Source organism: Colletotrichum jinshuiense, chromosome 7 (genome assembly GCF_051148585.1).
Source record: "Colletotrichum jinshuiense chromosome 7, complete sequence".
NCBI lineage: Eukaryota > Fungi > Ascomycota > Sordariomycetes > Glomerellales > Glomerellaceae > Colletotrichum > Colletotrichum jinshuiense.
In genome coordinates this window covers 3,633,648-3,650,168 of record NC_139314.1, presented here as the reverse complement: position 1 = coordinate 3,650,168, position 16,521 = coordinate 3,633,648, and the positions used below count along the sequence as shown (strand labels likewise).

Sequence of the window (16,521 nt, the reverse complement as noted above, 5' to 3'; positions counted from 1 at the left end):
GGAGGATGAGAGAGGATGTCAGCAGCCATGGTCTAGACCGCGCATCCAAGTAACCTGTTTCCCACCCTGGTCCCTCACCCACCCCGCAGTGAGCCGCTGGGCCCCTCTCATCGCTGAATGTGACGTCAAGCCCACGAAGGCCGCCGAAGCATCCCCCACCACCCAATCAGAGACACCGCCCAACCTAGGATTTCCTGTTTCTGGACGACTCCGTCACACGCAATGTGCTGCTGAGAGGCAAGGAGGCCAGAGCTGCGAACGACATCATAAAGGCCACCGGGCCCCGGGTTGCGCCCACGCACCAACAAACCCTCCAGCTTCACGATTGAACCACCCCCGGCCACCAAACGAGACGTCTTACACGAGAAGACTCGGAAGAGCACCTCCTGCAGTTCAAATTCCCTACGGAATCCCATAAACAGAAGAATACAAAACAAAAACACACACACAAAAAAAAAACCCCCACCCCCGAAACAGCATCCAAGATGGCAGACGAGCCAAAGAACGGAACCATCTACTCCCGCAACAAGGAGGACACGATCGAGGCCGAGACGCTCCTCTGGCGCGCCATGTGCGACAGCAAGCCCAAGCACCTCAAGAAGTACCTCGACAAGGAGGCCGTCCTCGCCCACCCGGGCAGCAAGATCTACTCGCCCAAGTCCAAGCCCACCCTGCAGGAGTACCTCGACGACGACTGGGAGCCCTGGACCGCCTACCGCATCCAGGACGACCCCGAGTTCGTCGAGATCGACATGATGAGCTCCAGCCTCGTCTACCGCGTCACCGCCTGGCGCCAAAAGGGCAAGAAGCTCGTCGCCACCGAGGGCATCTGCAACAGCGTGTGGAAGCAGGAGCCCGGCGGCGACTGGACCTGCTGCAGCCACCACATGAGCGTCATCTAAAATAGAAACCGACACCCTACGATGCGTGGCGGGGGAGCAAAGGATCGGGGCATGGTAGATGCATGGGGGCCGGGAGGCAATGGACGATGGATGCATGACCACATGTATGAGGAATGAGGGATACTTTTTTTTTGGCGTTTCCGTTGTTGTTCTTGTAAGAGTAGCGGCATAGTTCGCAGGCGCTGTTGTGGATCTGGTTTTTGGTGCTGTTTTCACGGAATGGCATATATCGCCTCCAAAGAGCAGTGAATTTAATTCAAATGTCCCCAGCCTTCACTGGTTCCCTTGTGATAACCGAGTGACTTTGTTTCGCGTAACTAGGTACCAACTGACGGAGCTGCGGGTCTCTCTTGAGATGCCTTCTGGCGTGCAGCCGGATGTCAAGTCAACGACTCCACACAGAAAAGCGACACCCCAAGGGGGGCGGGCGCGGAAATCTCCTTCCTACACGCGAACGTTTCCAATGGGTTGTAAACGTGCTTCGTTGTACCATGATGATGAGCCCAACGTCACTTACTCTCTGCTGCTGACCATCAAGTGTGTCGAGCCATGACAGTATTAGTGAGCCTAGACGTGGAGCCTCGATTCTGGTTACCGGTTAATTCAGAAAGTGGCCTGGTTACATGTCAAATGATGTCTACAACTGTAAGCAGCGGTATTAAAATGGGAATTAATCACTTGGGTCTAGGTAGACTGGTTGAAAGAGGTCATGAGACACACCAGTAGCAACAACACACGTTATGAGCCAAAGGCGAGGTAAGAATGAGAAACAGAGCACGAGAAAGCATGAAAGAGGAGATTTCCAACAACGTTAACAGGTTAGAGATAAGAAAAGACCCATTTTAGTACAGTTGATTGTGGCTTGAGTTGGAGAAGGGGTTATGTGGTATCACTCAGGGGACAAGAAAAGGGGGTAGAAGAAACACAGGTTTCTAGAATAACAACACAATTGAAAGGAAAACCAATGAATTCGTCACCCGTGTAGAACAAGAGTATTAGTTCAAGGAGAAGAAGACAGTGAGAGAAATAAAACAAAGAAACGTCCATAACAACACAACAATAAACAACGGGGACAAATATCAGGTTAAAAAGGAGGCACCAATACTACAGACCAGAATGAGAAAACAAGACAGGGGGGTTCTGCAGAGAAAAGCCCGCAAAGTGATGATAAGAGAAAATAAGGAGAGAGGCTACAAAACAGGAAGAGCAATGGCAGAGTGAGATTTGGAGAAATCAGATAGGGGGTTCAAAATAAGAAAACTATACAGGAGTGAAAGCAGAAAGATGATGCAACAAAACAAGACAACTAGACAAGACAACTAACCAAGACAACAAAACTAGACAACAAAACGAAACAACAAAGCAAGACAACAGGAAAACAATAAAACAAAAGCAAGATGATACTCGCTCAGAGTGTTTGCGTCTCCAGTCCAAAGGACTTAGCATCCGATCCAGTGAAGGAAAGGAAGTTCCCAGGCAATACCACGGGGAGGTTTGGAGTCCGACTTCATTGCCCTAAGAAATAGTGATAGGCTCACCGGGGCCATATGGAAAAGAGGTGGTGAGACAGACGATCATAGCTCGCCGGGGCTGGGCGGAAAGAGAGGTGGGGAGACAGGCAATCATAGCTCGCCGGGGCTGAGGAGAGTAGGAGGTAGGATGGTAAGCGTTCGCAGCACGCGGGACTGAGGGGAGTGGACCTCGCCTGCAAACAGGATGTGACAGCCAAACAAGATAACCAGTACAGCAGGAAACAGAAACAAACAACGCAACCAAGGAGAAGAGAGGAGGGGAGATTTTTTTTGGGGTTTTTAGGCTTTTCAACTTTTTTTGTGGTTTTGGGGTTTTTTTCCAAGACTCCGAAGAGGCCCATCCAAGAGTGGATGTGAGAGATCAGTAGCCGTTGATGAGAGCATCGCGGAAAGGGTTGCCAGTGTTGACCTTCTGCTGAGGCTTCTCAGGGGCCTGCTTCTGCTGGTGCTTGCGAGGCCTCTGCTTGCGCTGAGACTTCTTGGGCTCCTGCTTCTGCTGGCCCCTGGGTTGCCACTGCTTCTGGTGCGAACTGTTGGCCCGATCGTTGGGAGCACCATCTTGGTTCCTGTTGCCCTTGTTGTAACGTCCCCCACGACGGCGGCGAGGCCTCGTCTCCTGGGCAGGCCCAGAAGACTTGGCCTCTTTGGCGAAGGGGTTCCGAGTACGGGCGGTGGAGGTAGAGGAGGGTTGTTTGGGGGGGTTGAAAGCCTGAGGGACCTCCAGGGGGTCATCGATCTCCATTTCAACCGGGTAGGTCTCATGAAGATCGATCTGGAGGGTGTCAAGATGGGGGAGGTCATCGGTCTCTGGGAGATCGATGTCCATCTCGACGGGGTAGGAGAAGACGGGAGCGGTAGGAAAGAGGAAGGTAGACATGATTGCAATGGTTGCAGTGCTTGTTTCTGAATCCTGACAGTAATGAAAATCTCGAGAGACGTACCTGGAGTGCAAAGCAAGATGAGGAGAGAAGAGAAAAAGAAAAGAGCGTCAGAATGAACAGCTCCTGACCTTTAAATATGACCCCCAGAAATAACTTCGATGCCACTACGGTTCTGCTGGTCTGGTATGGTTTTCGTTGAAGCTGGTCGATGAAGCCATGGAATGCCTCTACGAGCAGGCCACAAGACCCGGTTACCCTCCAGTAGAGGCATGGAACTTCGAATGAGAGGATGGGACACTCGAACAGGTGAGTAAAACTACGGTACGGTGGATCCCCAGCCTCTGTCGTGCCATCTTTTACGGGAGCGATTTGGGTAGATTCTGGGACCAGAGGCAGCCGAGTCACGAAGTTAGTTTAATCGAAGGCACCCGAGGAAGAGCGAAGGCCAAACTGGCTGGCGAAACCAGTGTTTGAAGCCCCTGAGAGACTTACCTTGCAAAAAGACAGACATGTTGCTGGACGCCAGCGGAATTTTGGTGTTGGAAAGCAAGCCGAGGTGAAAAACCCGTTGCGTAATAGCAAAGGCGATGCCAAGATCCTGACCCGACACAATGGTAATGGGGGACGGGCGTTGACATCTGCATGACCGTTGCAACGGCCGCGGGCCACGCCGCTGTCAGGTCTCTAGTTGCCCCGTCTCAACGGCCGAACAAACTTTGGGTTTCTCCTGGCACCGCTCACTCAAATCCTGGGAGGGCACGGTTCATCATCCCAGACAGAGGATTCCAACTGCAAGAAGAGTCATCGAGGTGCTAGTGCCACATTTGGGTGCCGGGCAGTGGGTAGATCGAGAGCAGAAGTGACGGCCCAGTTGTTGTGCAGGTGCCCGCGAACAGTTCGTTGCAGGAAAGCACATAGTGGTCATTTCTTGATGTGAAGCAGCTACCCTCATGGGCTCTTGAATTCCAGCCCTTGAAGTCGCCTGATGGTTGTTGCCTCAGCATCCACCATTGCACCTGACTGGAGGTTCACATCCCCGGTGCGCTCTGTCCATGGCCATCGGAAACCAAATATGGGGCCGAATTTTTCACAAAAATCTCAAGCATTCACGAGTCCTGATTTGGGTACAGGATGGTTCTTGTACTCTCCGGTAGTGATCACATTGACTGGCCGCCTGGTCCTTCACCGGGAAACGAAAACCAGAGGGGAAGCTTCAATAACAAACTGATTACATGGGAATATGATGAATGTACTATGTTCTTTTGCCAATCTACTGTATGTGCAATATCATGTACCTGCCATAATCAAGAACTCAACGAGCTGTACCAGCAGTGTTTTGTACAAGTACAAGTGCAACAGGCTCGACCTGGCGGTCCTGCTACGCTTTTTCTCACTTAAATAGCACGAGCTGTGGCGTTTCCTGCCGCGTTTCCTGCCTTCGCCTTGGAAAGAAGGAAGTTTGTCGCGGCCTCTCCATCTGACTGAATATAGCTCAGATGAACCTGAACGTCGGCGCCACCGTCGCAGAATGGGTCGCCGGTGTTGCAGAAAGAGACGGTCTTGCTGGCAATGGCGTCGCAGCCGGCTGTGTTCCGTCTCGGGAAAAGCTGCATTCCATAGCATCAAGTCAGTAAACAGGATCATCCTCTGATTTTTTCATTTGGGGGGAAGGGCCTTTCTTACGCCGTCGTTAGTGCTGCTTCCCTGGTTGTAGGGCTGGCCGTTGACGTGGCTGGGATCGCCCATCAGAAGGACGGCGGCAACTGCATTGTGTCAGCAAACTTCCAGAATATTTCCAGGGTCCATCTTACCCTTGTCCGTGATATCGGCGCTCTGAGGCTCCGTTGCCGCGAATCCCATCTCGCTCGTGCCGCACAGGACATCGGCAGTAACGTGAGCCCCCTTCATTGCCGTCAGCGATCGCCGCAAGTCTACTAGCTGGCGTCGATCAACTCACCTGCGAGTATCCCATAAGAACCATCTTCGTCTGCGGGCATGCCTTCGCATAGTCCTGCACCAGCTTCGTCATGGCCGTGACGCCGGCCTTCTGGGACGACACATAGGGGCTCAGCAGAGCCGGGTAGTCGACCGCCACGATGTCTGAGTCGGGGATCTGCGATTTGACGTTGTTCGCGACTTGGCCGATAATGCCCGTTCCCGGGTCTTCGGTGCTGGCCCGGGCCACAATCATGTGCACGCCCGTTACGCACGCCGTCTGCCGCTCGACAACTCTACCACTGACCTGCAGAGCACTGATGAGGGCCAAAGTCATGGAAGTGGAACGGACCATCTTGACAGAATAGATATGCGAAAGTTTAAAGATTGGAAAAGGGTTGGTGAAATGAATGTACACTGGCGTCGGGCTGATCTGTTGAGTCTATCGAGGCATTAAGAGATGGGACGGAGCAGCGCAGCGCTACTTATACGTAAGTTGCGATGGCAGCCTTCAACCTAATGTTTGACCAGATCGAGAGGTTTCGATCGCAGGAAAGCATCTTGCCGAGGCTGTTCCAGTCCATCCGCAACAAGAAACTCGACGGATTTCAAGACTACCACGGCGCAGCGGCTGAAGAACGCCGAAGCCGCGAGGGATCCCCATCGCAAAGAACTTTTATCTTGCAGGGCACCCTTGGCCCACGACCGTCCCAAGATGGAAGAGAAAGCGAAGCCCCAAACAAGCAATTCGGTTTCTCGGCCGAAGAATGCAAGAAAAACGTTGTGTGGGCACTGGTCCCAGGGTGGCGTGTTTCACCTGCGGCGCCAATCATGGGCCAGCTGCTCGTTTTTCGAGACTCGAATCATTCGTGACCCAGTTTGGGGGAAGAGAGAAAAACAGACGGCTGGCGATCAACTTCATGGTTCGTGGCCCAGGACGCGGGTCTCTGTGAGGGGCCGCTCGGTCAATGGAGCAGAGGAGAGGATGCGACTGGTTGGCGCGTTTATGATGCACGTCATGGGCCCATTCCATACGTTCATGGGAAAACGAACGATTCTGGGATCGTTTTTAAAGAAGATCCGCGGGCGCAAATGCGATTGGTCGGGATTGGAATGAGCTTGCGCGCGAGCACCGCGGCAATCTGATCGCGGTGTTCATCCCAGCTGTGATTCAAGTTCGCTTGTCGTCGCCGAGGTAGTATCTATTCAAAACGGCCAGAGTCTCCTGAAGAGCTGCTGGCCATGGCTCGGCAACAGCAAAGAGGAAGCAATCCCTGAAGATTATGCTCGTGTGTGCCACACACACACGAATGAGGGTGGCGGGCCGTGGCAGGTTGCTTGAAATGTTTATTGGGAAGGACGATGCATCCTACAAAGCGATGCAACCGCTCTCTTGATTGGTCGATTTCAACGATGCGTTTGGCTCACATCAATTTTGTACCTCGAGGCAAACCACCTTGCAGTCACAGTTCGTCCAACAGCCATGCCGAACCATACAAGAATAGCGGTACACACAGAATCTCTATATGCCATCTCATCAATATAAGTTACCAAAAAGTATGATGGTATTCATTCTCACATCTGCTACCGAGGTCCGCGACGGAAGAACGTATCGCGCGCTTATGACCTCAGGGGCTGCGCCTGTTTCTCCTACAGCCAGCATGGGCCCCACCAAGTTGGATGTCCTGAGTGAGTTCCATGAACGAGTTAAGGCTGCCTCGGTTTCTTTTTTTACTCAAATCAGAAGGGCATTGACGCTTGTAAGCGACCACGTTTTTACATTGACGGGTCTTAAGTCGTAAACATCAAACACCGCTAGCCCACTTCTGAGACTCAGTCATCAGGAACACGAGGAGACTTACACTGCCCTGTTGTGATAGTCGGGTGGCTGTAATGACTCCCTTGTTCTCGTCAAATGATGTGTGACTATGATCCAATATGCAGTTTAGCGTGGTCTCGAACTGTCCATAAATCAGACAATCCCCATATCCAAGATCGCTCTCCTGGCCCAAACTCGGGAGATAACCAACATTGAAATACACTTTAATCAGCTCTCTGATGATGAGAAATATGGTTGAGGTATAACTGCGGTTGCCTACAAACTCGTCTTGCTTTCCAACTTGTATTTTGTATGGAAGTCCCGGATCCAAGAGAGTGATAACCTATACCTAACCATGCAAGTAGACTGACTGAAAACAACATGATATCAAAGAGAATATTCAAGGAGAGATTGGAATCATGAAATTGCAGTACAGTGGCTGGAGGTTGTCTTTCCAGCGAAGAATAAAATCTAGGCTTGGGACCAAAGAAGATTCGAAAACTGGGAAGGATGGATTACATATAGTGAAATTGATGCACGATGCAGTTCTGATGGCCTTGAACTACATGTTTACACCATGCAAAGGTTAATTTTCAATCAATAATAATATCAGACGTAAACAAAATGGACCTTCTCGGCCCCGGCCTGTGCGGCATGGCAACTCGACTCTCTGGGCGATGACGTAACGCCGCCACTCCCGAACGGCCACCGCAGATCCCCGGCCCGCGTCATCATCATTTCACCCACATCAGCCCCGGGACCCAGCGCGGGACCTATTTCAACTAGAAAATAACTCGATGAACTCTCACCTTCATAATGACGGGACGCCAATTGCCTGCATACAGAGACGTTGACGTTGAACTCGATGCATTAGCCGATCAGCATCAGTTCGAGCATCCGGATTCTCCGCTCCCGCTCCTCGACGACAACGACGACCCCCGGAGACAGGCCACCGGAAGAAACATAATCATGGAAAGCCCGCCAAAATGGATGAAAACTGCCCAACCTTGGGGCCGCTCAGTATGGCAGAAAGTTCTTGCGATACTGAAACCTCGGGTCACCTGGGGATATCTCTTCTGGGTCCTCATCGGCCTTTACGTTCTTTATTGCATCCTTGTCCAATCCCCCCTCTTCGCATCGAAGTTGCCGAAGTACACTGGCAAATATGAGGTCGGTGCGATAGATGTCGAGGTTCCTGTCAGAACACCCCGTAAGACTAGTGACTCAGTGTTCAAGAGCAACGGGAAACCGGCATTTGAACTAGAAACGGTCCTATTCACCCTCTATTACCCAGCAGCAAAGGGCGTGAAGTCGGGCAGACACCATCACTGGATTCCCAAGCCTGTCAGTATCACTGCGGAGGGGTATGCGAGAGCTGCGCACTTCAACAACTTCATCTCGCGGCCAATCTTCACGTTTGCTCTTTGGGCCATCGCAGGAAGCATCAAGATCCCGGCTCAGGTCGATGTCCCGCTGCTGCCGTTAATGGCCGAGAAAGAGAAGCAGAAATTCCCCGTCATCATCCTATCTCACGGCCAAGCCAGCTCCCGGACCGACTACACACACTACTGCGGCGAGCTCGCAAGTCTTGGAAACGTCGTCGCTGCCATCGAACATCGAGACGGCAGCGGGCCGGGTTCGGTGGTTACGATAAAGGACGGCAAGAAAAGGAGAGTAATGTACATGAACAAGAAAGAGCTCCGGGGCGGAATTGAAATGGAATCGGACGACTTCAAGTTCGAACAGCTCGCCTTCCGACAAGCCGAAATCGAGGAGACGATCGCCGTACTGCGGTCTCTACATGCAGGAGAAGGGGCCACCGTTTTCGCAGATAATACGCGGAGAGAAGGTCGTGATCTGGCACAGTGGGAGAACCGGCTCAACCTTTCTCAGACCGTCATTGCCGGCCACTCCTTCGGCGCCACGGGCGCACTTCAGGCTCTCAAAGACACGGCTTCGGCTGAAAACCCCGCCGTCGGAGGCATCATTCTTGACCCAGGCAAGAGCAGCGGCCGCTTGAACACCGACATCGACGTCCCAATCCTCATAATCCACTCCGACTCGTGGTCCAAGAAGGTAACATTGTTTTTCGGAAGGCCACATTTCGATACCGTCAGAGACATCGCCAAGGACGTGCTCAAGCGTGCGGGGTCCAGTTGGTTTCTTACGAGTTTGCGTACGAGCCATCCCAGTGTCACCGACGCCCCTTTGATTGAGCCTCTGCTTTTGAGGTGGACTACCGGCGCTACAATTGATGTGCATCAGGGCCTGAAGGAGTATGTCAGAGTTTCCGCTGAGTTTTTGGAGTTTTTGAGGGACGGTACAAGGAGAGGTGTGCTTTCTGAAGGGGTGACGCACGAAGAGTATGGGAAGAACTCGATGACGGAGGAGCAGAAAAAGAGAATGCCCGAGGAGACGACAAAGTACTGGCAAATCCATGTCGCACCGCCTTATGAAGAGTAGGGGTCGGTACTGAGCTAGACACTGTCTGCAATACTTTGTCTACATAGAACTGCATAATCATACCTAATTCATTATTCACAGTAAACAGGTCTTTTTGCTCACTTGTTAATAGATTAGAGCCCAAAACACAACTGCAATTTTCTTCACTAAATTGCGAAACATCACAGAATAGCAAAGGAAACTTTACATGATCAACTAAAATTATGTAATACCTTCTTCTTCCTGTTCTGTCTGACATCCTACGCTAACATGGGCAGTGTCAATGCCGCGTTTCCGCCCTCACAGCCTGCCACCATGTTATAACCTTGGCGCCATAGGTGACGGTTGACGTGAGACTTATAGGGATAGCGGCGAAGATTAAAACACGGTCATCCCGGACGATGGCTAGCGTGTAGTGGACGCCCATGATGGATGTGGCAATAATATTGACTTGTGCCGCCGGCAGGGCAGCATCCAAGGATTCAAGAGATTCGAGAGGGAGAGGTAGTGGCGCCAGCCTCCAAGGCAGAGACACTGGAGGCGGGTAAGGCTTGGGACTGTTGTTCTCATGAACCTGTCCAAAAAAGACTTGTAGCGTTGCTAGGATCAGACGGCAATGGCTATCGGAAGTTGAAACGACTGATTCAAGCATGATGAGGAATCAAGTTGAGGGAGACTTGGCCTCGTCGATACCAGCAATGGAATGAATTGTCGTTCGGGACAGGGACGACCCGAGCGGAGGGAGACGAACATGTGGAGTCCTTCTTCGAGGGCCGTGTCGCAGACGGTGTTTCTGGCTGGAATGACGTGCAGCATCGGTTAGCGAAGAAGTCTAGCATCATTACGAAGTGGATACTATTGCTACTCTGCCAGGAACCCATGGCTGAAAATTGTGGCTTGAGACACATTGATTCCAGGTATCCGGCGTGGTTGGGCTTTTGATCAGCGTCGTCGTTGAGGGGCTTAGTATCAGAGATTGTGTAAAGCGGGTGAAATTCGATGTGGGATATTGAGGTGGCTTGTCTCATTCCCTTGTGCATTTGAGGTTACACACAATGCTTGGCGCGGTTTACGAACCTGTGCAACACACGATGGTTGCTTGCCATTTGATTCCGTGATATGACTGCTAAGGGCAATTGCTCAACTATGAAAAGCTGTTACTGCCGAGTTGGACCGTCTGTTCAGACTTGCCAGCTTGTTGCAGTCTTCTAAACGACCATCGTTCCACCTTTGCACAAGGCTGCCAATGGTTCATTTTGGCAAGACAAGCCAAGTTGATATAGACGAATTAAAAGACGGCTCGGCGGGACGATGAACCGCTTGAATGGGAAGATGGTGAGACATTGCCAGGCAACGGGGGTTGACAAAAGTTGGGGAGTTGCAGTGGAGGGTTACTCTCTCCCTTTCTCTGTTGGGTCTGAGACATCGCCGACCTATCCAAGACATCGGGGACCGGTGCAGAAGTGGACGTCCAACGTCAGTGGCAGAATCCGGTAAACGCGTCGTCGGCGGCCTCGCGAGGCTTTTCTGATAAGTGACCACGCAGGGCATTAGCGTTAAATATTGTTGTGTGGAGAATGGACAATGACAAACTATTTTCCCTTCTGGGGAAAGATGCAGTAAAGAAGCAGGAGATCATTGGGCAATTGTTTTGAAAGAAAGGACGAACGGCTTGCCTTAATAGACAGGACGAGAAAAAGTGGCACCCGATTATTGAGATGGGCAAAAGAATCGGAGGACAAGGCCCGAGGCAAATGCTCCGAGTTGGTGCCTCTTGAGCGCAAGAGCAAAACTCAACTACCACACGCCAGAGTTGGTTTACCCTCTGTAACACCTACACCGCATGATTTACTATCCATGCCGTCGCTGAATATCATCGGAACTTATCTGCGTTATCTCCAACAATTTATGCCCAGGTAAGCATTCCTCCGATCTGAACGGAGCACATCTAGACCGCTGCGAAACGCCCGGCCCTCTTCCGGCATTCCGGACATGAAAGTCTTCAATCGTCCATGTCATCTCGGCGGCGTCCACTTTGGTACCGGTGAACCGGCATTGAATCGATGCAGCAATAACCTGACAAAATCTTTCCTGTCCATCAGAGCGACCAGTTCCTTGTTTTGCCTGCAGGACGACGGCTCCATGCCATCTAGTCTTGGCCAACAAGAAAACCACCATGGCACATTTCGCATCTTACTTGAGACAAATGGGGGCCAGCGAGATCGGCCGATGCACGGGGCGTCGGGACGAGATTGAAGTGACTTCTCACCGAATGCCGTCGCTCAACTCGGTGTGCCACTGTCTTTTCTTCTTCCTCGACCTCGTCGGGACTTTCTCGCTCATTGACGAATCGCCTTCTCCCAACGCTATGGAAAAAGCAATGGAACCGGCGCCGATTTAAAGGCCAGAGCCAAGACAGGATCGGCCCGCAGGTGGGCGCGCCTTTATGATAGCACACATTACCAGATCTCGGGGTGAAGCCGACCAAGCGGCCGGGCCTCGTAACGAGACTGGGACTGGCGTTGTGGGCTTTGGCTTTGGCTTTTGGCGTTATTGCTGGCGTTTGCCGCCGTCGTGGGAATGGGAATTGGCCAGCGACCCCCACCTTGCGTCTGGCGTTCCAAGGAACGATCAACATCGGTATCGACTTGCCGTCGTCGTTTGCGCTGCCCAGCCTGTGCGTACCCTGGGCGCATGAGTCGCTCGTCCCTGGGGGCCGAGGCCATGTTGAATTTCCGTCGCTACGCGCGCTTGCCACACCCCAAAATCTCCAGAAACTCCACAGCCCTAATATTCGCTCCCCCAGTTCCCTTGCGACACTGACGCCGCGGCAGCCATCGGTGCCTGCATTCCCACCGTCGTACATGACGCCATGCACATCTGCATCCACTGATCTCCTCTGGCCTAATTTGGGACATGGAAATGAGGCGGGAAAGGACCGAAGGGCCCAATTTCCCACGGAGAGCTGCCGGGCCAGAGGCGTCGTGGCACTCCGAGAGCCGTGGTTTTCTGGCAAACTTAGCACCACCAGTCAAGTCGAGTGATTTGCGAGACATGGCACGGCATTGCACGACCTGGTGTGGTCTGGCATGGTAATGGCCAGGTCCGGCCACGTACTGTATGATCCGTAGAACGGCTAGGCGTAAGTCTCGCCGCGGAAAATATGACAGAAATCCGTGAATGGTCACGAGCCGGACCTTGATCCCTTCCTCATTGCTTAAACGGGCACCCTGCAGCAAAGCAGCCCTGATGTCGACAACACCCAAGGCCCCCCGACCCCGCAAGTCGCCGCCAGCGGTTTCTCTCGTCTTCTGTGAGGTCATGACTGTCATCCACACCACCGTCCTCGTCCCGGTAATGCACATGCTGCCACCATGGAACGCTGGAGCTGTGTGATTCCATCCCCGGCCGGGCCCCTCCCCTCCATCTCATCACCTCCCCTCAGCCAGCCATCCAGCCGCTGCCCAGCAATTCCCAGCTTATCCCAACAAGCTAGAGCTAGACCGATCACCCAGCCGGCAACAGGCCGTGTCTCTCTGTGACCTTGTGTGCTCGCTGTACGGCTGGCAGAGCCCACGTCCGCGTCTGCCCTACCACCAATACCTGCGTCCCGGCCACCACGCCCGCATCCCCGTTCCATTCCCCTTCTCACATCGGACGCGGCCGACCTCCAATCGCCTCCACCCCCCTTGAAGACACTTCTTTGCTAATGCATCCGTGAGCTGACACATCCGGGGAAGGGCTTCCGGCGACAGAACCCAGAACCCAGAAATACCCTCCCCGAGGCCGAGCCTCAAAAACTTTCCAAATTCAACGGACGGCAATGGCTTTCGCATCATCTCCAGTTGAACCGCCATTCTTCGCTCCGGACCTCGACGGCCTCGCCCAAGCGCCAGCGCCCGTTGCCCGTGCAATCCTCGTGGCACTGTGCGACGACCGCCGAGTGCGGGCTCAGGCGCTGAGGCAGCTCGGCCGGCTGCTGCGGTTCGAGGCCGAAACCCGCGGGCAACAAGAAACGGTCAGGAGCCCCGATTCCATCTCGAGTCCATCGAATCCAAAGAAGAGGAAAGCAACCGGCGAGCCCAAGATTTGCGTCCAATGCGACATTATCTACACTGACGACGAAAACATCTTTGGGGCATGCTGGTACCACTCAGGTAAGCAGAAGCTATCGTCATCTTCCCGTGAAGCGCCGTGTCAACCGCAGGCAAAAGCGAGGTTGCCGATGGTACCATCAAGCGATACTGACTCGTACGACCGTAGGCGAGCTGGAGCTCTGGGATGAGACCCAGATACCCACGCTCTGGGACGAGGTGTCGTCGGACGAACTGGATACAGACTCGAACCGTGCCGAGTATCCAGCGGCGTTCCGATGGTGCTGCTGCGAAAGACTGGGCGACAGGCCGGGCTGCGTGCGTGGCCAGCATGAAGCCAACCCGGACAGGAGCAAAAAGGGCCGCGGCAACGAGCTGTCTGATCTCGAAGACGACCCACTAGAGCTCGACGCATCACAGGAACTGCACGAAGACGCGGGTTTGCAAGAAAGGCGTCGGCCGACGCAGCGACGAGAGCAATGAAGTTCAGAAAAGGTTTTGAGGTTCGCTCAGATTCTCAGACCGGTGTTTGGTAGACCGGTCAAGGGGAATTAGGGTTTCGGGCAATCGGGTGGCTCCCCGGCTCCCGCGGCGCTGCCACCGGTCAAGGTCACGCGAGATGATGGTCTGGCAGGGCACAGTCACAGCATGCAAGCATCATTGGGAGGTATAGCATTTGGAATATGGTACGGCTTGATGAAGGGAAAATTGGGTGTTGGGGGGAAACTGTTTATTTGGGACTCTAGGCCATCGTACCGGGCATGCAGGAATACATTCGGCACAAAACACAGCACTGCAGAGTGCATCAGCATAGTGCAGAGCAGCATAGTATTCGGAACGAGGCAGCGTGATTACGGAGGTAAAGGCATGTCAGCGTAGTTGACGGTAGAGATCAAGATACCCGGGCGGCAACGTCGATTTGACAATTGGGCCAGCCCGGACTTGCGTTGTGCGTTTCCATGTGGCTCGACTCGCGAGGTGAGCAATGCTGAGAGGATCGAGATGGCCTTCAACTGAGGACTAGCGGTGGCGGAACAGATGTACAATATGGATCCAGGGATTCGCGCTGGTGAGACGAAGGCTCCCAGACAGCGCCGATATCATCTGCAGCGCTCTGCAAGGAACACCAGAAGCAGCTTAGCAGGGCCAGTAGTACTGTGGTGCTACCTGGGCCAAGGCTTGTTGTGCACCAATGCCCCCTGAAGCGGCAAGGTAGGCTTGCACAACAGTGGACGGTGCCACCGCATCTCTGTGTGAAAACCCCAATGAAGCCACCTGGCTTGCAGGGATTACCCTTACCATCCGACATTCCCCGGCAAACCCTGATCGGCGGGCGGCCGGGGAGGAAAGGCGGGAAAAGAAACAATGTCTGTGTGTGCGAACCCTCCCCCTCCCTCACCCCAGAGCCCAAACCCAAAGAGATGCTGCTATTCCCGTCGCGTTGGTTTAGTTTCGATGTGGGACATTTGGGCACGTGGAAATCGGTGGAAACTTGCTAAAGTTGAACAGACCTTAGAACATCTTTGCAATGTGAGTGACTTGGAGAAAGCCCTCGGCCGGTCCATTAGGAATGTGTTAATTTGATAGAAACCTGGATGCGGATTCTACTCTCAACCCATATTCGACATGTAAAGTCTTTACTTGTGAAAGGAAAGAGTCCAACGGTCACATTCCATGCTCAAAGTCTCAACATCCCTTGATACAGTGACCAACAGTGTGAAACGGCTGCCAGCAAGAATTAGAATTCGAAAGCCCTGAGGGATCGCTTCTGGGTCTCTACGAAAGTGCCGGGGCTGGGAAACGAGCCTTCGGGGTTTGCAAGAGGTACGAAAACCAAACTCGTGTAAGAAGGACAAAACAAGACGTAATCAATTATTGCCTTGGAGGCGGCGGTGTGCGTTCGGTATTAACATGAATCTGATCCGAACTGCACCCTGCGCCATGCGCGTCATTATTGCCCAGATAAGAGAGACTAGGTAAGAGACATTATGATTGGACGTGATGCTTCTATCGCTTAGTTGTCTAGTTCTGAACCAAACGAGGCTAGCTTGGCATCCAAGGGACTTTGAATGCGACGAGGGAGCGGGCTTCTAGGACATGTATAGTATACTCAGAAAGAACCTGCCAGTTGGCAGAAAAAAGTTTCCTGCGAATATGTGCAAAAGCTCAAAGAGGCTCATGTACTCATTTGCTCTTGTGACACTGATGTTCTAAGCTAGTTCGCCTGATTCTATTAGAGATGCACAATCAAACTATGAGCATGAGGGGAGACCAAAAGTGAAGAAAATGAGCCTGGAATGCAGATTCCAGTAAGTCGTGTAACAAAACACAAGGCCGAGGAATAAAATGAAGAGACGTGTGCTCTCGTTGCTAAAAAGCAAGCCGATGAATAAGGGCTAGACATTTTGCCAAGATAAAATCTTGATTTCGATTTTGGTATTGGAGTTTGGTTTCTGCATATGTAAGCGAAATCTTCGGAATGGATGTTGCACTTTGCGATACGCCGATCGTTTATTTGATGGGACGCGTGGGGACTTTGGACGTGTAAAGATTCATGTAGAGACGCCACAGAGTTCAATAATAACCGTAATAGGCACCCAGAACTGACGACTGACAATTTCGACCAAACCGTCCCATGCTCAGTTTCAATACTGTACTGTGTTACACTTGTTTGTCTGCTTGGCTTTGAAACGATATTGCTACACCTGAAAACTGACGGGGCAATGGAATAACAACCGAGGGGGAGTGCATCCATAGCGGAACACAAAACGTAACATAATGCCGATATTGGTGCTAAAAAGAATCAAGATATGGATGAGATTGGGTGTTTATCGGAAGACCACGTGCGATCTATTTTGACTGCACTTTGCAATGACGAGAGGATTCGCGGGAAAGTCTTGAACCTCTCGCGGAAAC

General features: G+C 52.5%; 5 protein-coding genes across 5 annotated transcripts; 3 read left to right on the top strand and 2 right to left on the bottom strand.

Annotated features, from left to right (window-relative positions):
* Positions 1 to 485: 485 nt before the first annotated feature.
* EsH8_VII_000946 (nuclear transport factor 2 family protein) lies at positions 486 to 902 on the top strand (the record flags this gene model as incomplete). Its single annotated transcript, XM_083271079.1, has 1 exon — positions 486 to 902. The coding sequence occupies one exon, from the start codon at positions 486 to 488 to the stop codon at positions 900 to 902; it is 417 nt and encodes a 138-aa protein (XP_083128636.1).
* Positions 903 to 2,795: 1,893 nt separating this feature from the next.
* Positions 2,796 to 3,311, bottom strand: EsH8_VII_000945 (uncharacterized protein; the record flags this gene model as incomplete). Its single annotated transcript, XM_083271078.1, has 1 exon — positions 2,796 to 3,311. One exon carries the CDS (start codon positions 3,309 to 3,311, stop codon positions 2,796 to 2,798), a length of 516 nt encoding a protein of 171 aa, XP_083128635.1.
* Positions 3,312 to 4,709: 1,398 nt separating this feature from the next.
* EsH8_VII_000944 (uncharacterized protein) lies at positions 4,710 to 5,605 on the bottom strand (the record flags this gene model as incomplete). The annotated part of the gene is made up of 4 exons (XM_083271077.1): positions 4,710 to 4,922; positions 4,999 to 5,078; positions 5,127 to 5,217; positions 5,273 to 5,605. The coding sequence occupies 4 exons, from the start codon at positions 5,603 to 5,605 to the stop codon at positions 4,710 to 4,712; spliced, it is 717 nt and encodes a 238-aa protein (XP_083128634.1).
* Positions 5,606 to 7,885: 2,280 nt separating this feature from the next.
* On the top strand, positions 7,886 to 9,532 carry EsH8_VII_000943 (platelet-activating factor acetylhydrolase; the record flags this gene model as incomplete). Its single annotated transcript, XM_083271076.1, has 1 exon — positions 7,886 to 9,532. One exon carries the CDS (start codon positions 7,886 to 7,888, stop codon positions 9,530 to 9,532), a length of 1,647 nt encoding a protein of 548 aa, XP_083128633.1.
* A 3,802-nt stretch (positions 9,533 to 13,334) lies between these two features.
* EsH8_VII_000942 (uncharacterized protein) lies at positions 13,335 to 14,088 on the top strand (the record flags this gene model as incomplete). The annotated part of the gene is made up of 2 exons (XM_083271075.1): positions 13,335 to 13,668; positions 13,775 to 14,088. The coding sequence occupies 2 exons, from the start codon at positions 13,335 to 13,337 to the stop codon at positions 14,086 to 14,088; spliced, it is 648 nt and encodes a 215-aa protein (XP_083128632.1).
* Between the last annotated feature and the right edge of the window lie 2,433 nt (positions 14,089 to 16,521).